This window comes from Pristiophorus japonicus, chromosome 12 (genome assembly GCF_044704955.1).
Source record: "Pristiophorus japonicus isolate sPriJap1 chromosome 12, sPriJap1.hap1, whole genome shotgun sequence".
NCBI lineage: Eukaryota > Metazoa > Chordata > Chondrichthyes > Pristiophoridae > Pristiophorus > Pristiophorus japonicus.
In genome coordinates this window covers 17,667,049-17,690,281 of record NC_091988.1, presented here as the reverse complement: position 1 = coordinate 17,690,281, position 23,233 = coordinate 17,667,049, and the positions used below count along the sequence as shown (strand labels likewise).

General features: G+C 45.5%; 1 protein-coding gene across 1 annotated transcript in view; it reads right to left on the bottom strand.

Moving 5' to 3' along the window:
* suclg2 (succinate-CoA ligase GDP-forming subunit beta) overlaps positions 1–23,233 on the bottom strand; it is a 509,575-nt gene that overhangs the window by 45,521 nt on the left and 440,821 nt on the right. The window contains exon 10 of the mRNA XM_070894661.1: positions 16,747–16,867. Coding sequence (XP_070750762.1) covers positions 16,747–16,867 — 121 coding nt within the window. The remainder of the gene's footprint in view (positions 1–16,746; positions 16,868–23,233) is intronic.

Here is a 23,233-nt window from a genome sequence, read left to right as displayed (position 1 = left end):
AAGTTCATGGCACCGTGGGTGGCTCTGTTGCACAGGAGGACAGGAAAAAGAATGGGAGAGATATAGTGATAGGGGATTCTATTGTAAGGGGAATAGATAGACGTTTCTGCGGCCACAACCGAGACTCCAGGATGGCATGTTGCCTCCCTGGTGCAAGAGTCAAGGATGTCTCGGAGCGGCTGCAGGACATTTTGAAGGGGGAAGGTAAACAGCCAGTTGTCGTGGTGCATATAGGTGCCAACGATATAGGTAAAAAAACGGGATGAGGTCCTACAAGACGGATTTAGGGAGCTAGGAGCTAAATTAAAAAGTAGGACCTCAAAAGTAGTAATCTCAGGATTGCTACCAGTACCACGTGCTAGTCAGAGTAGGAATCGCAGGATAGCTCAGATGAACACGTGGCTTGAGGAGTGGTGCAGAAGGGAGGGATTCAAATTCCTGGGACATTGGAACTGGTTCTGGGGGAGGTGGGACCAGTACAAACAGATGGTCTGCACCTGGGGGATTGTTTGCTAGTGTTGTTGGGGAGGGGTTAAACTAATATGTCAGGGGGATGGAAACCTATGCAGCAAGACAGAGGGAAGTAGAATCAAAAGATAGAAAGAAGAAAAGTAAAAGTGGAGGGCAGAGAAACCCAAGGCAAAAAAGCAAAAAGGAACACATTACAGCAAAATCCTAAAGGGGCAAAGGGTGTTAAAAAGACAAGCCTGAAGGCTCGGTGCCTCAATGCAAGGAGTATTCGGAATAAGGTGGACGAATTAACTGCGCAGATAGCAGTTAACGGATATGATGTAATTGGCATCATGGAGACATGGCCCCAGGGTGACCAAGGCTGGGAACTCAACATCCAGGGGTATTCAACATTTAAGAAAGATAGACAGAAAGGAAAAGGAGGTGGGGTGGCATTGCTGGTTAAAGAGGAAATTAATGCAATAGTAAGGAAGGACATTAGCTTGGATGCTGCGGAATCTGTATGGGTGGAGCTACGGAATGCCAAAGGGCAGAAAATGCTTGTGGGAGTTGTGTACAGACCACCAAACAGTAGTAATGAGGATGGGGACAGCATCAAACAAGAAATTAGGGATGCGTGCAATAAAGGTACAGCAGTTATCATGGGTGACTTCAATCTACATATTGACTGGGCTAATCAAACTGGTAGCAATGCGGTGGAGGAGGATTTCCTGGAGTGTATTAGGGATGGTTTTCCAGACCAATTATGTTGAGGAACCAACTAGAGGGCTGGCCATCCTAGACTGGGTGATGTGTAATGAGAAAGGATTAATTAACAATCTTGTGCGTGGCCCCTTGGGGAACAGTGACTATAATACGGTAGAATTCTTTATTAAGATGGAGAGTGACACAGTTAATTCAGAGACTAAGGTCCTGAACTTGGGGAAAGGTAACTTCGATGGTATGAAACATGAATTGGCTAGAATAGACTGACGAGTGATACTTAAAGGGTTAACGAGGATAGGCAATGGCAAACATTTAAAGATCACATGGATGAACTTCAACAATATGTACATCCCTGTCTGGAGTAAAAATAAAACGGGGAAGATGGCTCAACCGTGGCTAACAAGGGAATTTAAGGATAGTGTGCAATAAAAGTACAGCAGTTATCATGGGCGACTTCAATCCACATATTGACTGGGCTAACCAAAGGATAGTGTTAAATCCAAGGAAGAGGCATATAAATTGGCCAGAAAAAGCAGCAAACCTGAGGACTGGGAGAATTTTGTAATACAGCAGAGGAGGACAAAGGGTTTAATTAGGAGGGGGAAAATAGAGTATGAGAGGAAGCTTGCTGGCAACATAAAAACTGACTGCAAAAGCTTCTATAGATATGTGATGAGAAAAGGATTAGTGAAAACAAACGTAGGTCCCTTGCAGTCAGATTCAGGTGAATTTATAATGGGGAACAAAGAAATGGCAGACCAGTTAAACAAATACTTTGGTTCTGTTTTCACAAGGGAGAGACAAATAACCTTCCAGAAATACTAGGGAACCGAGGGTCTCGTGAGGGTCCAGTGAGGAGGAAATTGTTTTAGGAAAATTGATGGGATTGAAGCCCGATAAATCCCCAGGGTCTGATGGTCTGCATCCCAGAGTACTTAAGGAAGTGGCCCTAGAAATAGTGGATGCATTGGTGATCATTTTCCAACAGTCTATCGACTGTGGATCAGTTCCTATGGACTGGAGGGTAGCTAATGTAACACCACTGCTTAAAAAAGGAGGGAGAGAGAAAACGGGTAATTATAGACCAGTTAGTCTACATCAGTAGTGGGGAAAATGTTGGAATCAATTATTAAAGATGAAATAGCAGCGCATTTGGAAAGCAGTGATAGGATCGGTTCAAGTCAACATGGATTTATGAAAGGGAAATCAAGTTTGACAGATCTTCTGCAATTTTTTGAGGATGTAACGAGTAGAGTGGACAAGGGAGAACCAGTGGATGTGGTGTATTTGGACTTTCAAAAAGGTTTTGACAAGGTCCCACACAAGAGATTGGTGTGCAAAATCAAAGCACATGGTATTGGGGGTAATGTACTGACATGGATAGAGAACTGGTTGGCAGACAGGAAGCAGAGAGTCGGGATAAACGGGTCCTTTTCAGAATGGTAGGCAGTGACTAGTGGGGTGCCGCAGAGCTCAATGCTGGGACCCCAGCTCTTTACAGTATACATTAATGATTTAGATGAAGGAATTGAGTGTAATATCTCCAAGTTTGCAGATGACACTTAACTGGGTGGCGGTGTGAGCTGTGAGGAGGACGCTAAAAGGCTGCAGGGTGACTTGGACAGGTTAGGTGAGTGGGCAAATGCATGGCAGATGCAGTATAATGTGGATAAATGAGAGATTATCCACTTTGGGGGCAAAAACACAAAGGCAGAATATTATCTGAATGGTGTCAGATTAGGAAAGGGGGAGGTTCAATGAGACCTGGGTGTCATGGTTCATCAGTCATTGAAGTTTGGCATGCAGTTACAGCAGGCGGTGAAGGCGGCAAATGGTATGTTGACGTTTATAGCTAGAGGATTTGAGTATAGGAGCAGGGAGTTCTTACTGCAGTTGTACAGAGCCTTGGTGAGGTCACACCTGGAATATTGTATCCAGTTTTGTTCTCCTAATCGGAGGAAGGACGTTCTTGCTATTGAGGGAGTGCAGCGAAGGTTCACCAGATTGATTGCCGGGATGGCAGGACTGACATATGAGGAGAGACTGGATCAACTGGGCTTGTATCCACTAGAGTTTAGAAGAATGAGAGGGGTTCACATAGAAACATATAAAATTCTGACGGGATTGGACAGGTTAGAGGCAGGAAAAATATTCCGGTTGCTGGGGAGTTCCAGAACCAGGGGTCACAGTCTAAAAATAAGGGATAAGCCATTCAGGACCGAGATGAGGAGAAACCTCTTCACTCAGAGTGGTTAACCTGTGGAATTCTCTACCACAGAAAGTTGTTGAGGCCAGTTCGTTTGATATATTCAAAAGGGAGTTAGATATGGCCCTTAAGGCCAAAAGAGATCAAGGCGTATGGGGAGGAAGCAGGAAAGGGGGTACTGAGGTTGAATGATTAGCCATGATCTTATTGAATGGCGGTGCAGACTTGAAGGGCCGAATGGCCTGCTCCTGCACCTAATTTTTATGTTCCAATCCTCTTTGGATTTAAGCTTGGTGCCGGAGGACTGCTAATGTGGTACCCTTGTATCAGAAAGGAGAAAGAGATAGGCCGAGTAATTACAGGCCTGTCAGCCTAATCTCAGTGGTGGGAAAATTATTGGAAAAAATCCTGAAGGACAGGATAAATCTACATTTATAAAGGCAAGGATTGATCAGGGACAGACAGCACGGATTTGTTAAGGGAAGATCGTGTCTGACTAACCTGATTGAATTTTTCGAGGAGGTAACCAGGAAGGTCGAAGAGGGTAGTGATACAATGTAGTGTATATGGACTTTAGCAAAGCTTTTGATAAGGTCCCACATGGTAGACTGGTCACAAAGGTAGGATTCAGGACAAGATGGCTAATTGGATCCAAAATTGACAGAGGTAAGAAGGAAAGGGTAATGGTTGATGGATGTTTTTGTGACTGGAAGAATGTTTCCAGTGGGGTTCCGCAGGGCTCAGTACTGGGTCCCTTGCTTTTTGTGGTATACATCAATGATCTAGATTTGAATATAGGGAGTTTGATTAAGAAGTTTGCAGATGACACTAAAATTGGCTGTGTGGTTGATAATGAAGAAGAAAGTCATGAACTGCAAGAGGATATCAATCTACTGGTCAGGTGGGCTGAACAGTGGCAAATGGAATTTAATTTGGAGAAGTGTGAGGTAATGCACTTGGGGAGGGCTAATAAGGAAAGGGTAGACACATTAAATGGTAGGCCACTTAGCAGTGTAGAAGAAGAAAGGGACCTTGGAGTGCTTGTGCACAGATCCCTGAAAGTAGCAGGCCAGGTGGATAAGGTGGTTAAGAAGGCATTATGGAATTCTGGCCTTTATTAGCTGAGGCATAGAATACAAGAGCAGGGAGGTTATGCTTAAATTGTATAATACTCTGGTTAGGCCACAGCTGGAATACTGCATGCAGTTCTGGACGTGATTGCACTGGAGAGGGTGCAGAGAAGATTTATGAGGATGCTGCCTGGAATGAAGAATCAGCTATCAGAATAGGTTTGGTTTGTTCTCCTTGGAACAGAAGAGGCTGAGAGGACAGGCTCATTGAGGTGTATAAAATTTTGAGAGGCCTGGATATAGTGGATAGCAAGGGCCTATTTCCCTTGGTGGAGGGGTCAATTACGAGGGGGCATAGTTTTAAAGTGGTTGGTGGAAGGTTTAGAGGTAATTTGAGGGGAAGCTTCTTCACGCAGAGGATTGTGGGGGTTTGGAACTCACTACCTGGAAGGGTGGTGGATGCAGAAACCCTCACCACATTTAAAAGGTGCTTGGATGGGCACTTGAAGTGCCGTAACCTGCAGGGTTACGGACCTGGAGTTGGTAATTGGGATTAGACTGGATAACCACTTGTTGGCTGACGCAGATACGATGGTAAATACTTCAGGGAATCTAATATGGCCAGGGTGATCTCCTGGACTAGTTTCAATCGCCTGGATGGGTCGGCGAGGAATTTTCCCAGATTTCTTTCCCCAATTGGGCTGCGTTTTTATTTGTTTTTTTGTCTCTCCCAAGAGATCGTATGGCTCCGGGTGGGGTGGAATGTAAAATGTTGCGATGCATGTGGTATCGCAGTTGTGTGGGGCGGACTGGTTGGGCTGGATGCTCTTTACCTTTTTGCCATTGTTCATAGGTAACCTTCAGGGCTGCTGACCGAGGGCCGTGTGGTTCTTTGTCGGTGGCGCGGATATGATGGGCCGAAATGGCCTCCTTCTGTGCTGTAGGTTTCTATGTTCCATGTTTCTAAACAAGATATCTAGTTTGCACACCACAAGGTTCAGGATCAGTCAGCAGCCAGGAAGCAGTATACTGTCATGGCCAAAGATACAACATTCTTGATGCGAGATGAACAGGGTGGTTTTGGTTTTGTCCATGTTAAATTGGAGACATTTCTGTCTTATTTATATCACACCAGACAAACACTTTAGTCAGGAATATTAGATCCAAGGAAATCCAAGCTATCGGACATCAGAGTTCAACAAAATAAACGTGCAAACTAAACTTATTTCATTCGAATTAAAGATGCAAAACATGTCGGGGGTGAAATGCAACTTAGGCAGTACCGCCCAAAGAAATTTGAGGTAGAATTTAACACATCTTCCATCATATGAATGGAATCATCTGAAATTGGAATGAAACTGATTTGGAGCCCCCGCAAGGTCGTTAACAAACCACTGGCCCACACAGCAATGATATCTCATCATATCAAAGGTCAGATGATATTACAATAGTTATGAATTTAGTTTTTGTCCTAAAAAGAAATTTAAACCATTTCAGTCCAGCAGACATTGAATATCAAATTTACAAAACCAATCTAAAAGTTCAGATCCATAGAGCCGGCTGCCCTGTATCCAATATGCTTCAGTTCCTTTAGCTACATGTTTCTACAAACTATAGATATGGGTAAAGCAATCTTTATGTTGCATTATCCCAAAGCCTGACCCCAGTTACCATGTCAGCCTTCTCAGAGATTGGAGAAGCTTTCCATCTTGATCAAATACCTAGCTCTCTAAAGCTGTAATTGTGTGGAGGGGTTCATTCCTAATCAATGGCTGGTAAAGGCATTCAACAATGAATAATCTGATAGTCAATATTGCTGTTACTGTTCAGTAACGTAGAAAAAGAAAGGGTTTTAGCGATTTGCCTTACGTCTCTATAAACTAGAACAAAAGTGAATTTCTATCATATGACTCCAGAACGCTTCATTTTTATTCCTCTGAGCAACTTTGCTGTGCAACCAGATGTTTGATTCCCATGTAAATGTGAAGTTGTCTTCACAACACTTGTAAATAAGGCAATTAATCACTTCGTTGTCAAGGGACTGGAGAGTAAATATCAATTCATAGTTGAATTCAGAAAATCTCACTACTGAGTGATGTGTGTATCCAGTGTGTGCAACATGAATTTTGGTGTTTGCATTTCACCAGCCTTGGGAAAGTTGCATGAGCAAAATATAAAATCTCTCAAGGCACTTAATTATTTACTAGACATGTAGTTAGCCTTATCTTTTACTAAAAACAAGCAGGAAGTATTCAAAATTCTCAGGGGTCCATAAAGTATGGACACGTGCATGCCAGTAAAAGGGGGGTAGGTCTAAAAAACACGTACAAAACCAGACAAGGTAGACAGAGGGATTGGCAAATGTGCTAAACCCCCTTTAATCTTTCTGTTTGTAACAGCTTTTAAAAAAAGAAACAACAATGATTAAAATAAAAGTTAAAAAAAGACACTCATCATCATAGGCAGACCCTCGGAATCGAGGAAGACTTACTTGCACTCTTAAAATGAGTCCTAAGGTGGCTGAACAGTGGGGGGGGGGGGGGGAGGAGGAGGGAGGAGGAAGGAGGGAGTAGGAGCGAGGGGGAGGGAGGAGGGAGCGAGGGGGAGGGAGGAGGGAGGGGGAGGAGGGAGGAGGAGAAGGAGGGAGGAGGGAGGAGGGAGGAGGGAGAGAGGAAGGAGGGAGGAGGGAGGAGGGAGAGAGGAGAGCAAGAAAGAGGAGGAGAGCAGGAGAGGGCGAGAGGAGGGAGGAGGAGGAGGAGAGGGCGAGAGGCGGGAGGCGGGAGGAGGAGGAGGAGGAGAGGGCGGGAGGCCGGAGAGAAGGAGGAGAGAGGAGAGAAGGAGGAGAGGGGAGAGAAGGAGGAGAGAGGAGAGAAGGAGGAGAGAGGAGAGAAGGAGGAGAGAGGAGAGAAGGAGGAGAGAGGAGAGAAGGAGGAGAGAGGAGAGAAGGAGGAGAGAGGAGAGAAGGAGGAGAGAGGAGAGAAGGAGGAGAGAGGAGAGAAGGAGGAGAGAGGAGAGAGGAGAGAGGAGAGAGGAGAGAGGAGAGAGGAGAGAGGAGAGAGGAGAGAGGAGAGAAGGAGAGAAGGAGAGAAGGGGAGAGGAGAGGAGAGGAGAGGAGAGGGGAGGAGAGGGGAGGAGAGGGGAGGAGAGGAGAGGGGAGGGGAGGAGAGGGGAGGAGAGGGGAGGAGAGGGGAGGGGTGGGGAGGAGAGGGGAGGGGTGGGGAGGAGGAGCACAGAGCAGCAACTACCTCTTCTGCTGGGTTTGCAATTCTGGCTGCTCCAACTCGAGTTATCTTAGAGACCAATTTGTAGGGAGCTCATAAATAATGCTTGAGCCTCTGTTAGCAGATTGAGGAAGGTTCTCGCTCCTTAAACACTGCTACTGAGCTGGACATAACAGTAGCAAAATAGCCTCAACCTGCCAACTCCACAAAACAGTGAAACAAATCTGGGAGAAAGCTGGCCTTCTTCAACATTGGATTAGATCCCTGTTTTGGAAGAAGGTGGAATGCAAGTGCAATTCTCAGGCATTTGTTAGTGATTTTTATATTTTTTAATTCATTCTGGGATGTGGGCGTTGCTGGCAAGGCCGGCATTCATTGCCCATCCCTAATTGTCCTTGAGAAGATGGTGATGAGCCGCCTTCCTGAACCGCTACAGTCCGTGTGGTGAAGATATTCCCAAAGTTCCGGGATTTTGATCCAGCAACGATGAAGGAAGTTGATATATTTCCAAGTCAGAATGGTGTGTAACTTGGAGGGGAATGTGCAGGTGATGGGCTTCCCCTGTGCCTGCTGCCCTTGTCCTTCTAGGTTGTAGAGGTCGCGGGTTTGGGAAGTGCTGCCAAAGAAGCCTTGGCGAGTTGCTCCAGTACATCTTGTAGGTGGTACGCACTGTAGCCACAGTGCGCCAGTGGTGGAAGGAGGCAATGTTGAAGGTGGTGGATATAAAGTCCTAACACTACAGCATGAAACCACACGAGGCACATTCTGGGGACAAGGCCACTCTGTGACCTGCTCTTTATTTACAGGACTCCAAAGTGCTGACCCTGCGTGGGACCTCCCTTTATATACCTGGAAGGACAGGTATGGGCAGTCTCCCACAAGTTCACCCTTTGTGGTCAAGGCGTGCATCGAGGTTGTGTATACAATAATACAGTGGTGTTACATTGTGGTTACATACATGACATCACCTTCCCCCCCCCCCCCCCCCCCAAAAGACTTATTAGGATCATAGGTTTAGTCTTTCAGGTGGTCTACGTTCCCTTTGGAGCGCCGCAGTTGGGGCTCTGGTTGTTGGACACTGACGTGAGTGTCTGTTACCTGTGGTGATTCCGGCCTGTCCGGGCTGACTGCAGGGACTGTGCATTCTTCTGATCGCTCCTGTTGCTCGGTCATTGGTGGTGGTGTGAGCTCCATCTCATGGTCTTCTTCAAGTTCCTCCGTATCAATGCTGAACCTTTTTTTTTTTAACTTGTTCGAGATGCTTATGGCATATCTGACCATTGTTGAGTTCTACCACGATGACCCGATTCCTCTCTGTCAATTACGGTACCCTCAAGCCTTTTGGGCCCCATGGCGTGATTGAGGACAAATATAAGGATCATTTATTTCTATACATCTCCCCCTCGAATTATGGTCATGGTATTCGTTTTGGGACTGGCGCTTGCCTCAACTATGTCGGTCAGGACTGGGTGAATGAGGGACAACCAAGTTTTGAGTGTCCGTTTCATAAGTAACTCTGCAGGCGGGACCCCCCGTGAGCGAGTGCGGTCGGGATCTATAGGCCAGCAGGAGGCGCGATAGGCGGCATTGTAGGGAGGGTCCTTGAATCCTGAGCATGCCTTGCTTGATGATTTGGACCACACGTTCCGCCTGGTCATTGGAGGCTGGCTTGAACAGTGCTGTCCTGACGTGGTTGATGCCATTACCTGACATGAACTCTCGGAATTCGCAGCTTGTGAAACATGGGCCATTATCACTGACCAGGATTGTCCGGGTTGCAAAGGTAGGCTTTCCACAGTGGTGGATGTCATGCATGAATTTAGAATGATGCACTCGATCCATTTCGAGTACGCATCTACCACAATAAGGAACATCATTCCCATGAACGGGTCCGCATAGTCTCCATGAATGCGTGACCATGGCCTGGTGGGCCAGGGCCATGGGCTGAGCGGGGCCTCCCTGGGGGCATTACCCAGCTGGGCACATGTCATGCACCTGCGAACACAGTGTTCTAGGTCTGAATCAATTCCAGGCCACCAAATGTGTGACCGGGCAATGGCCTTCATCAGCATGATACCTGGGTGCTCACTGTGGAGTTCCCTGATAAATGCCTCCCTGCTTTTCTGGGGCATAACTACCTAGCTGCCTCATAGTAGGCAGTCGGCTTGGATGGAGAGCTCATCCATCACTCTGTGGAACGGTCTGACCTCCTCAGGGCATGCTCCGTGTGCAGGCGCCCAATCCCCAGTCAGGACACATTCCTTAATCAGGGATAGTAGGAGGGGATCTCTGTTGGTCCAGATTTTGATCTGGTGGACTGTGATGGGAGAGCCTGCACTGTCAAAGGCATCGACAGCCATGACCATCTCAGCGCTTTGCTCCGCTGCCCCCTCAGTGGTGGCCAGTGGAAGCCTGCTGAGTGCGTCAGGACAATTCTCAGTGCCGGGCCGGTGCCGGATGGAGTAGTCATAAGCAGCCAGCGTGAGAGCCCATCGCTGTATGCGAGCTGATGCGTTGGCATTGACAGCCTTACTGTCTGACAACAGGGATGTTAAGGGCTTGTGGGCCGTCTCTAATTTGAACTTCCTACCAAAGAGGTACTGATGCATTTTTTTTTTTTACACCATAGACACATGCAAGGGCTTCTTTCTCGACCAGCCAAAATATTCCCGTTCAGCTTGGGAGAGTGACCTGGAGGCATAAGCCACAGGTTGTAGCTGACCCTCAGCATTGCCCTGCTGTAACACGCACCCAACCCCACAGGACGATGCATCACATGTCAGAACCAATTTTTTTACAGGGGTCGTACAGGGTTAACAACTTGTTTGAACAAAGTAGGTTTCGCGCCTGATCGAAAGCCCGTTCCTGACAGTCCCCCCAAAACCAATCGCAACCCTTACGCAGGAGCACATGTAGCGGCTCCAACTACGTGTTCAAGTTCGGCAGAAAGTTCCCGAAATAGTTCAACAGTCCCAGGAATGAACGCAACTCCGATGTGTTGCAGGGCCTGGGTGCTCGCCGAATCACCTCCGTTTTGGATTCGGTGGACCGAATCCCATCTGCAGCAACCTTCCTGCCCAGAAACTCAACCTCAGGAGCTTAGAACACACATTTCGACTTCTTGAGTCGCAGGCCTACCCGGTCCAGTCGGCATAGCACCTCCTCCAGGTTGTGAAGGTGTTCCTCAGTGTCTCGACCCGTGATGAGGATGTCGTCCTGGAATACGATCATTCCAGGAATGGATTTGAGCAGGCTTTCCATGTTTCGTTGAAAAATCGCGGCCACTGATCGAATGCCAAACGGGCACCTGTTATAACTAGGGGGCAAGGCCTCAAAGTACGGGGGAGCCCATTTAAAACCGAGTTGAGAAGGAATTTCTTCTCCCAGAGGGTTGTGAATCTGTGGCATTCTCTGCCCAAGGAACCAGTTGAGGCTAGCTCATTGAATATATTCAAATCACAGATAGATAGATTTTTAACCAATAAGGGAATTAAGTGTTACGGGGAGTGGGCGGGTAAGTGGAGCTGAGTCCACGGCCAGATCAGCCATGATCTTGTTGAGTGGCGGAGCAGGCTCGAGGGGCTAGATGGCCTACTCCTGTTCCTAATTCTTATGTTCTTATAAACAAACAGTCCCTTGTGCGTGGTGATGATGGTCAGTAGTTTAGATTCGTCGGCCAGTTCCTGGGTCATATAGGCTGACGTGAGATCTAACTTGGTGAACAGCTTGCCGACCTGCCAGCGTGGCGAAGAGGTCCGCCGCTCTCGGGAACGGGTACTGATCTTGTAGGGACACCCGATTGATGGTAGCCTTGTAGTCGCCACAGATCCTGACAGAGCCATCCACTTTTAGGACGGGGACAATGGGGCTCGCCCAGTCGCTGAATTCAACAGGCGAGATGATGCCCTCTCTCAACAGCCGATCCAATTCACTCTCGATTTTTTTCCCGCATCACATACGGCATCGCTCTGGCTTTGTGGTGCACTGGCCTGGCGTCCAGGGTGATGTGTATCACTACTTTAATGCCTTTGAATGTCCTGACGCCAGGTTGGAATAGTAAATCAAATTGTTGTAGGAATTGTGAGCACGAACTTCGCTCCACAGATGACATTACGTGAACATCCCCCCATTTCCAGTTCATCTCGGCTAACCAACTCCTCCCCAACAGTGCGGGACCATTGCCCAGGACAATCCAGAGCAGCATCGATTCACTAACTCATTGTGTGTGACAGCCAACATTGCACTACCCAGCACCGGGATGATTTCTTTAGTGTAAGTCCATAATTGTGTCTCAATACATTCTAGTTTGGGTCTATTGGCTTTAAGTGGCCATAGCTTCTCAAATTGCTGAACGCCCATGAGTGACTGACTGGTCCCCATGTGTAGCTCCATGCGTACTGGGATACCGTTCAATAAAACCCTCATCATCATTGGTGGCGTTTTGATGTATGAGCTGTGAATGTTCGCCACATGGACCCGCTGAACCTCGGCGTCCATCGATTTGCCCCAAAAGCCCCAACGAACCCTCTTCTGGTCCATCCGCCTCACATATTAGTCTGGTTGCAGGCTTCCTGCACATTCGAGCTAAGTGGCCACTGAGATTGCAGTTTCTGCAGACAAACTGTTGAAATCTGCAAGATCTAGCTGAGTGTTTTCCTCCACACCTCCAGCATGAGTTACAGTTTCCATTGTTTGGAACAAAAGGACTATGGCCAGGCATTCCGCGCTGACTGTCCCTTTGACTGCTCGAGTACCCGAGTAGTGGGTGTCAATGGCCCCATCCCGGGCCGCATTGTCCACTGTGATGGCGTAAATGCCTGTTCAGCCTGCCATTTTCTCTGTTGAAGTCCTACTCTGGGGTCTATTGCTGCCTGGGGAGCGTCAGACTGCCCCTGCCTGCCTGTGGGGCTCTGAATCGCATTAGTGATAGTGATTCCCCGATCCATCGCCACATTGGAGGCAGACTTGCGCACGTATATTATTTTCATCTCTTCCTCCCCCGCCATGAACGTTTGAGCTTACAACGCTGCCGCTTCCAAGGTCAAATCCTTGGTCTCAATTAATTTACGAAAAATTCCCGCATGACCGATGCCCTTGATAAAGAAGTCACTTAGCATCTCCCCCCTGCAGGCGTCTGTGAACTTAGAGGCTGGCCAAACGCTGGAGGTCCACGACAAAGTCCGGTATGCTCTGTCCTTCACGACGCTGGTGGGTGTAGAACCTGGTCGGGCCATATGTATGCTACTCGCCGGTTTGAGGTGCTCCCCGATCAGTTTGCGATGTTCCTCAAAGGTTTTGTCCGTCGGCTTTTCAGGTACTAGTAAGTCCTTCATGAGCGCGTAAGTCTTTGGTCCGCAGCTGGTCACGAGATGACCCCTTCGCTTGTCGGCCGCTGCATCCCCCAGCCATTCTTTCGTAACGAAACTTTGTTGAAGCCTTTCGGTGAAACCATCCCAGTCTTACCCAACACAGTACCATTCCTCTGTGCTACCGGTGGCCATTCTCGTGGGTCGTGAATTCCCGTTTCTCGTCGCCAATGTAAAGTCCTTACTCTACAGCATGAAACCACATGAGACACATTCTGGGGACAAGGCCACTCTGTGACCTGCTTTTTGTTTACAGGACTCCAAAGTGCTGACCCTACGTGGGACCTCCCTTTATAGACCTGGAAAGACAGGTATGCGCAGTCTCCCACAAGTTCACCCCTTGTGGTCAAGATGTGCATCTAGGTTGAGTGTATACAATAATACAGTGGTCTTACATTGTGGTTACATACATGATAGTGGATGAGGTGCCAATTAAGCGGACTGCTTTGTCCTGGATGGTATCGAGCTTCTTAAATGTTGTTGGAGCTGCACTCATCCAGGCAAGTGGAGAGTATTTCATCACACTCCTGACTTGAACCTTGTAGAAGGTGGAAAGACTTTGGGGAGTCAGGAGATGAGACACTCGCCACAGAATACCAAGCCTCTGACCAGCTCTTGTTGCTACAGTATTTATATAACTGGTCCAATTAAGTTTCTGGTTAACGGTGACCCCCAGGATGTTGATGGCGTGGGATTCAGTGATGGTAAAGCCATTGAATATCAAGGGGAGGTGGTCATTGCCTGGCACTTGGGTGGCGAGAATGTTACTTGCCACTTATCAGCCCAAGCCTGAATGTTGGCCAGGTCTTGCCTCATTTTCTGAGGAGTTGCGAATGGAACTCAAGAATGTGCAATCATCAGCGAACATTCCCACTTCTGACCTTATGATGGAGGAAAGATTATGGAGGAAAGATCATTGATGAAGCAGCTGAAGATGATTGGGCCTAGGACACTGCCCTGAGGAACTCCTGCAGCGATGTCCTGGGGCTGTGATGATTAATCTGCAACCACCACATCTTCCTTTGTGCTAGGTACGACACTGGCCAGTGGAGAATTTTCCCCGATTCCCAGTGACTTCAATTTTACTAGGGCTCTTTGATGCTACACTTGGTCAAGGGCAGTCACTCTCACCTCACCTCTGGAATTCGGCTCTTTTGGCCATGTTTGGACCAAGGCTGTAATGAGTTCTGGAGCCTAGTGGTCCTGGCAGAACCCAAACTGAGTATTGGTGAGCAGGTTATTGGTGAGAAAGTGCCGCTTGATAGCACTGTCAACAATTTCCATCAGTTTGCTGATGATTGAGAGTAGACTGATGGGGCGGTAATTGGCCGGATTGGATTTGTCCTGCTTTATGTAGACAGGACATACCTGGGCAGTTTTCCACATTGTCGGGTAAATGCCAGTGTTGTAGCTGTACTGGAACAGCTCGACTCGAGGTGCAGCTAGTTCTGGAGCACAAGTCTTCAGCACGACAGCCAGGATGTTGTCGGGGCCCATAGATTTTATTGTAACCAGTGAGCTCAGCCGCTTCTTGATATCACATGGAGTGAATCGAATTGGCTGAAGACTGGCTTCTATGATGGTGGGGACCTCAGGAGGAAGGCCGATATGGATCATCCACTCGATACTTCTGGCTGAAGCTGGCTGCAAACGCTTCAGCCTTGTCTTTTGCCTGCTGGCCTCTGCCATCATTGAGGATGTGGATATTCATGGAGCCTCCCTTTAGTTGTTTAATTGTCCACCACCATTCACGACTGTATGTGGCAGGTCTGCAGAGTTTTGATCTGATCCGTTGGTTGTGGGATCGCTTAGCTCAGTCTATAGCATGCTGCTTAGCAAGCATGTAGTCCTGTGTTGCAGCTTCCCCAGGTTGGCATCTCATTTTTAGGTACTCCTGGGGGCTGCTCATTATCAGTTGGAATATATTTTTTTCTGAAGCAATTAGTTGAAATGTACATAGTTTTGGGTGAGATTCTTAAAAGATTGGAAATGGGGTTGGCAGTGGTCAAGAAATTGGGATTTTTGGAAAGCATAGTCATAATATAATGCTCATTGAAATGCTCTTAGAGACCAGATACATGCGAACTTCTGGAAATATTGCAAACTAATCCATATGCTATACAGTGAAGTTACAGAGATAAAGAACGTCAAGGCCATGAAGGGGTTTAAACATAAGGATAAGAATTTTAAACTGGAGGTGTTGGGGGACCAGCAGTCAATGCAAATCAGCAAGGGTTAGAGGTCATGGGTGACCAGGACCAGCCTGGATAGAATACAGGGAGGTGAGGTCAATGTAATCTTTATCCGTACATTCTCTTTGAAGTAATTTCTTTTAGTAATGGCACATTTTTAAGTTTCTCATCAAGAACAAATATTTGCCTTCCTCCAATGGATATAGTGAGTTTATCTAATGCGTAGCTACGCTGTATAGAACAATCTTTGGTCTGTATTGAGTCAACTCATCTCAACCTGAGCAATGGCAAAAGTGCTGCAATTGGCTTCAACGCTCCAGGGTTCGGAAGGGGAAAATCATGCAGTGCTGTCAGCCTCTGAGGCAGATGGTTGTGGGTTCAAGTTCTACTGTAGAGACTTGGGCTCCTATTTTCCCCAACAAAGATTTCAGGCGTCCACTTACCCTTAGGTACGTTTTTTTTCCACATTGTCAGCAGCAAACAAAACATGGCAGTTTCCCCGAACGTAAAGCTATTTTTAGCGCCGTGCTACACGAGTCCATTTCAGGGGGGGGGGGCGGCGGAGCTTCTAGTGTGCGCATGCGCTTTAGAAAAAAATTCCAGTGTCGGGTCTGCCTGGTCTGGATCACCAGTGACAACCCGTTGGTGGCAGAGGTGGATTTTTCAGACAGAAAATAAAAGGCTGCCTCCATGCTGGCTGGAAAACGGAAAGAAAAGGGATGAAAAAAACCCTTAGACTTCTCCGACCCACACATAAACTTCCCTATTGTTAGAACTAATGAAAAAATGAATAAATAAATAAAATTAAAAACTTACCTTGCTCTTTGGCCTATTCCACTTGAGCTCCACTATTTAACCACCACTTTTTTCAGGCTGTACGGGCCATCTGCCAGTATGATAGCCGTACAAACTAGATATCATGATAGAGGCACTGAGGAGGCGTTGCACGCGTACCGACGCCATGATTTCCATGGCATTAGCAGGCGCAACGTAATGTTTTAGTGTACTTTAAAAATGACCCCCGAATTTCGCGTCAGGCGTGAACAGCACCCAGAACCACTCCCAACCATCCAACTCTCAATTAACAGCTAACACTAGCGATATCTGCAAGCGTTAGCAACCAAATTTCAATCTTTAAGCCTTTAGAAGCTGAATAGCCAACTTTACAAAATTGCATTCAGTACCAAGAGCATGCATTTATAAAATCAGTTCTACAATCTGTACTGTAGAAATATGCACTCAGTTTAGAAGTAAATAGTCACAGGAAGCCAATTAGAAATGGCACACCTCAACCTCTTTTTCCAATGCATTACTATTCATACAACTTTGATTAAATCTATAAAATGTACAATTTATGTACTGTTAAAGAAACTACTAACTCAAGCTGGTATTTTTTTCTTAACATTTTTTGACAGATAGCGTAAAAGGGACAAATCTGAGAATATAGCTGAAGTAAGAAAACATTTACATAATAACATTTTCTCTTAGTAATTTAAAGCACTGTTCATCGCTTACCTTCAAGTCTCACAACCAGTGGTACTTTCAGTTTAAGATCACGACATGCCTTTGTTATGCCATTTGCTATGATTGCACAGTTTACTATTCCACCAAAAATGTTGATAAGGATTGCTTCAACCTAGGAAAAGGACAAAGAAGTTTCAAGAGAAAAATACTTCCTGGTTATCAGGTATAGCATAACAATGAAAGTGAACCAGAAATAGTCGTGAAAAACATGTTCCTCAAAATATTACTACTACTGAAGTCAACAAGGGAGTGAAAGGGAGGGGTTGCCAGAGAGGTGTGGAAGTTCCACCTCAATACCATGGCAAGGCAACCAGACTACAAGAATGAGAATGAAAGCATAGGCAAACAGACTTCAGACATTTTCCTGCAAATTCATTACCCCAATACGATATTTGTTGCAAAATGTTAATTTACAAAGCTACAGAAGATTGGAAGTAGGGCAACATCTCTGCCACAAATTGGAAAGTGTCAAGCCTTTGATCATCCCTGCTTTTATCTCTTTCCAGGTTATTGATTATGCCTTTGTGAAGCACTTTAGAATGTTTTTCTATCTTAAAAGGTGTTATACAAATGCAAATTGTTATTGCTCCTTGCAACTCTGCATTTCAACTGTTTAGAAAACTTTTTGCGTGTAATATGCATCCAGATCAACTTTAGTTAAAACATTTTTTACAAATGACCGAATTGTATCACAAATCTTTGGAAAATCTCCCCCCTCCTCACGCACATGGTTTATGTGCTCAGTGCCAACCAATGAAATGACAAAATCAAAAACACAAGGGCTCCATTTCACTTACTTACCAGTGCTGACACTGCTACAGATGCTGAGTAATGCTAACCTATTTTTCCATACCTTAGTTGTGGTCAGAACAATGTTGGTGAGACCGCACCTGTAGTATTATGCATAGTTCTGGTCTCCTTACCCAAGGAAAGACATACTAGCTTTAGAGGGAATGTAATACAGATTCACTAGACTGGTTCCTGGTTGAGGGGATTGCCCTAAGAGGAGAGATTGAGTAGACTAGGCCTATATTCCCTAGAGTTTAGAAGAATGAAAGGTGATCCAATTGAGACATATAAAATTCTTAAGGGGATTGACAGAGTTAATGCTGAGAAAATGTTTCTCCTGGCTGGAGAATCTAGAACATGGGGTTACAGTCTCAGATTAAGGGGTCGGCCATTTAGGACTGGGAGGAGGAGACATTTTTTCACTCAAAAGGTTGTGAATCTTTGGAATTCTCTACCCCAGAGAGCTGTGGATGCTCAGACATTGTGAGTATATTCAAGACTGAGATCAATACATTTTTGGTAATTAAGGGATATGGGGATAATGCGGGAAGGTGGAGTTGAGATAGAAGATCAGCCATGATCTTGTTAAATGGCGGAGCAGGCTTGAAGGGCTAAATGGTATACTCCAGCTCCTACTACTTATGTTCTTATAGGGATAGACTTCAAGAGGACATAGACAGGAAGGTGGAATGAGCAGGTACGTGGCAGATTAAATTTAACACAGAAAAGTGTGAAGTGATACATTTTAGTAGGAAGAACAAGGAGAGGCAATATAAACTAATAGGTACAATTCTAAAGGGGGTGCAAGAACAGAGAGACCTGGGGGTATATGTGCACAAATTGTTGAAGGTGGCAGAGCAGGTTGAGAAAGCGGTTAAAAAAAAATACGGGATCCTGGGCTTTATAAATAGAGGCATGGAGTACAAAAACAAGGAAGTTATGATGAACCTTTATAAAACACTGGTTTGACCCTAATTGGAGTATTGTATCCAATTCTGGGCACTGCAATTTAGCAATGATATGAAGGCTTTAGAGAGGGTGCAGAAAGAATTTAGAAGAATGGTTCCAGGGATGAGGGACTTCAGTTACATGGATAGACTGGAGAAGCTGGGATTGTTGTCCTTAGAGTAGAGAAGGTTGAGAGTAGAACTGAGAGGTGTTCAATTCATGAGGGGTCTGGACAGAGTAGATAGAGAGAAACTGTTCCCATTGGTGGAAGGGTCAAGAACTAGAGGACACAGTCTGAAGGTGATTGGCAGAAGAACCAAAGGCGACACGAGGAAAAACGTTTTTGGTTTGGATCTGAAATTCACTGCCTGAAAGGGCGGTGCAGATTCAATCTTGGCTTTCAAAAGGGAATTGGATAAGTACCAGGAGGAAAAGAAATTGCAGGGATATAGGGGAAGGATGGGGGAGTGGGATTAGCTGAAGTGCTCTTGCAGAGAGCTGACACAGGCTTGATGGTCCGAATGGCCTCCTACTGTGCTGTAACTCTACTCTGAGTTCTTTATACATCAGCTGTTTTTGTGATGGGTTACCTGAAGTTACTGCGAAGTATGACTGAGACCTCTCCTGTTTGTACTTGGTGCCCTCACATTTGAAACCAGGGTTACCCCCCTCCTACCCCGAGCTCATGGCAAGCAAAACAATGAAGATTCACAAATATTCATGAAGTTCTCCTCATCTTTAGCCAGCATGAATAAGCCAATAGAACAACTAGTCTGGTCTGCGACATGGCCAACGGCCCTAGTAGCTAATAACGAGAAGAGGCTCGAGACTGCCATATAGGTTTTTCCTCTTAGTCTTTCCTTTGTGGGGAAGACTACACACCTTTTTCTTGCTGCGGTTCAGATTGAGAAGTAAATCAAATAGAAATCAAGCTTATACTCAAGCCCTCATTCTGTTCTTCTAAATGTTAGTGCTAGTTACAAATTAGGGTTTGCCACAGGTATCTACTTGGGTTCAGTGGTGTCAGATCCCCTTAAGTGGACAGGTTGCCTGATTTTCTTAATTTTTTTTTAAAAACAGAAGTTGTCTCCAACTGCTCTGTATCCGCTGGTGTGGTAACAGAACCCAAGGGTATAACAATGAAACTCCTCAGTGATCTGCACCAGATCTTCCATGTGTACTCTTTTGACCTCTCAAAGCAAAGAGTTAACACTAGGTAGATGCATCATTTGGCTCAGTTTATAAGCCAATTTATTCTACAGTAGGTAAAATATACAGACCACTGATTATAATGCAAGTCACTTGACACAATCAGTTTAAATTCTGTTTGCGCACTATTAAAAAAAATAAAGAACATGCGTACACTAATCCTTTCCGGTAGGCCCTGTAAATGTGGAACAACAAATTCTGACTGAACAGGGAACGGTTCCACACTTGCAGACTGCTGTTGCCCGACTGACTTCTGGTGTCTGTGTTCATAGAATCATAGAATGGTTACAGCACAGAAGGCGGCCATTCGACCCGGTCAAGCCCATGCCCGCTCTCTGCAAGAGCACTTTCAGCTAGTCCCACTCCTCAACCTTTTCTCCGCAGCCCTGCAAATTTCTTTCCTTCAGGGAATTATCCGATTCCCTTTTGAAAGCTAACATTGAATCTGCCTCCACCACCCTTTCAGGCAGTGCATTCCAGATCCTGGCCACTTGCTGCGTAAAAATGTTTTCCCTCATGTCGCCTTTGGTTCTTTTGCCAATCAACTTAAATCTGTGCCCTCTGGTTCTCGACCCTTCCGCCAATGGGAATAGTTTCTCTTTATTTACTCTGTCCAGACACCTCGTGATTTTGAATACCTCTATAAAATCTCCTACCAACCTTCTCTGCTCCAAGGAGAACAACCCATGTCTATCCATGTAATTGATGTCCCTCATCCCTGGAAACATTCTTGTAAATCATTTCTGCACCCTCTCTCAGGCCTTCACATCCTTCCTAAAGTGCAGTGCCCAGAATTGGACACAATACTCCAGTTGAGGTCAAACTTGTTTTTTTTCCAAAGGTTCATCATAACTTCATTGATACTTAAAAAGCCTCCCCTCAAAGATCGGAGAAATTTGACAAAACAAGGTGCGCAACGTCTCCTGAATGACCAGGCATTGCTAACAAATGGGTCATTGCTTGGGATCTGTGCCAAAGTGCCCATCCTGCATTTAAATCACTTCTGTTTGCCTATGGATAGCCAATCTAGCACAAAGTCTGGGGAAACTGTTCCCTTTCAGCTAAGCTTCTGTCCAAAGTACATTTTAACCATCTTGGCGGAGAAATTGGCCAGCCTTGCACACATTTTTTTGCCGATATTTCGCCTTTTTTGCCAGTAAAAGGAACTCACCTAAATTATTCAAAGTTAACGAATGGCGGTTTTGAAATATCGCCAAAATGCAGATCGACCACGTGCAATGGCAAAAAAAAACGTACCGCTTAAAATTGACCATTCGGCTCACCCGTACTCAGGGCGAAAAAAAACGCCCGAGAAAAGCCTGCGTTGAAGCCCCAGAAACAGCAGTAGGTATGAAGACCTACAAAAAAAGTACATTGAAGTTTTTATTTTTTAATTATTTTTCCACGATTCATTAGTTAAGTGTATAGTGAATGTTTTCTGATTGTTTATGTTTTTGATTTTTGCAATTTTGTGTGTGTTTTCTCCCCTCCCAGAGCTTGTATTTTAGGTGTTGATAGGCCTTGGGCTAAAGTTGGTGATGACCGTGGTTTCCACCGCGAATCCTCGTGTAATGCCGATTTTTTACCGCCGGGCACATTTATTTTTGCCAATTTCAACCCCTTAAAATATGACAACGGTTTTTTGTGGTATTTTTGCTGTAAAATAACGGAAAAAAAACAATGTCGCCAAAAACTGAATTTCTAGCCCTTCATATTTGTGGAAAAATGGCTACATAAATAACCAACCATGACCGTGCTCACCAGTAAATGCTAATATATAAGGACCATGTTGGGTACAAATTTAACAAACCTTAGCTTAGATATAAACAAAAATTAGACTTGGACTGTAAAGTAGAATAAACAGTTTATATCTTTGTGCAGTCCCAATGGATAAATAAGGTTCAGAAAACTATAGAAGTAATGAAACTGGATGACGCTTTAAACGCAAAACATGAGGAGGAATTTAAATTTAGAGACATGTTTCAAAATTACTCCTGATCATGTGCATGGCCTGTTCTGGATAAGAGATTTTTCCGGACAAGGGGTGGTCACGTTAAATTGGATGGTACAGGTACTGAGCAAGGGGATACCAGGGCTGGCTGGCTTGGGGCTAAGAGTGCAGCAGAGAGATCATGGGGGACTAGGGGGGGGGGGGGGGGGGTGCGGGGGGAAAGAGTGGTGGACCTCGGGATCAGGCCAGCGATTTTGGGAGTCGGCAGCAAGGAAGGATTTCAATTTGTTCATTTTGGGGTTCTGCGCACGCGCCACCCGGGAATGATTCCGGATAAGGGATGGTTCCGGATAAGGGAGATTCAACCTGTACCGTAAACATATATTTATTCACAAATGGAAAGACGGTCTCCACTTAGTGGCCCTGATTTTGTGGCCCCTACAGGTGCGTACGAGGTGCACCCGTGCCTGGTGGCGCCCCGCAATTTCAGGGTTTAGGTATGTGAAGCACGTATATCTAAACCTGGAACTTGCAGGTGACACGCGTCCGGAAGTAAAGGGCCTCTGCGTGCAGAAAGTTGGACTGTCTGCCCAACTTCTGTCCAACGAATGCCCGTAAAATTCTTACGACTGATAAAAGCAGACGTAAGGCTTGCTTTTATCAGTGCAAGACTTTTAAAGAACGGAAAAATAAATTTTTTTCAATAATTTAAACATTTAAAATCCTGTTAAATATGGTAAGTTTATTTTAAACCCTTTAAAATATGTAAATTTATTTTTCAAAAAAGTACATTTTTGTTTTAAATAATTTATGAAATTCCATTTTGATTAATTTTAAATATGCGCTGTTTAAAAAATAAATTATTTCAATGTTTGTGTGTTTTTGGAAGTATTGCTATTCACACTTATGGTGTTTCCATATATCCAGAATTCACCACAGTATGAGCGGGAATACCCTGACTTGGGTTGGTTGGGCCGGCCCACGTGATCCCAGGGATGTGTGTGAAGTGCTTACGTCCCTGGAATACGTGGGCCTCTACACAGGCCTTCGCCTAGAGGCCCAGGAACACAAGTCTCCGAACCTCCCGGACCACCAGGTAGATTCGTAGAAATTTTTCAGGTCGGAGGCATGCACCCGCGAAGCCTCCGACCGCAATTTCTGAGCCAATGTATTTTCAAGAAGAATCAACAGTCTGCCCAATAAAGGGCAATCACTCAGCAATCTTACTGAAAACTCAATAATCACAGTAATCATGTCAGCAAACTCTGGCCAGAGGAGAGCACTATGGCATACTGCGCAAACACACATTTCTAGCTGCACGGGAGAGGAAAGAATAAACAAGTTTACTCTCCATTGAGGCACAAAATTCTTGCATTGACACATCATTTTGATTCTTAAAGCAGTAGGTCTTCGTCACAAAGCAAATTGCAGATAAGAGCATAATAATCATTATGTTCAGATAAAAGGTATGCTGCAAACTACTGCTTTAGCTACAAAACTAGCAATGCAAATGAAAGCTGTGCCCCTTTTAAGAATGTCATATCATTTTACACTTCTCGCCCATGCTTGCAATAAACATAC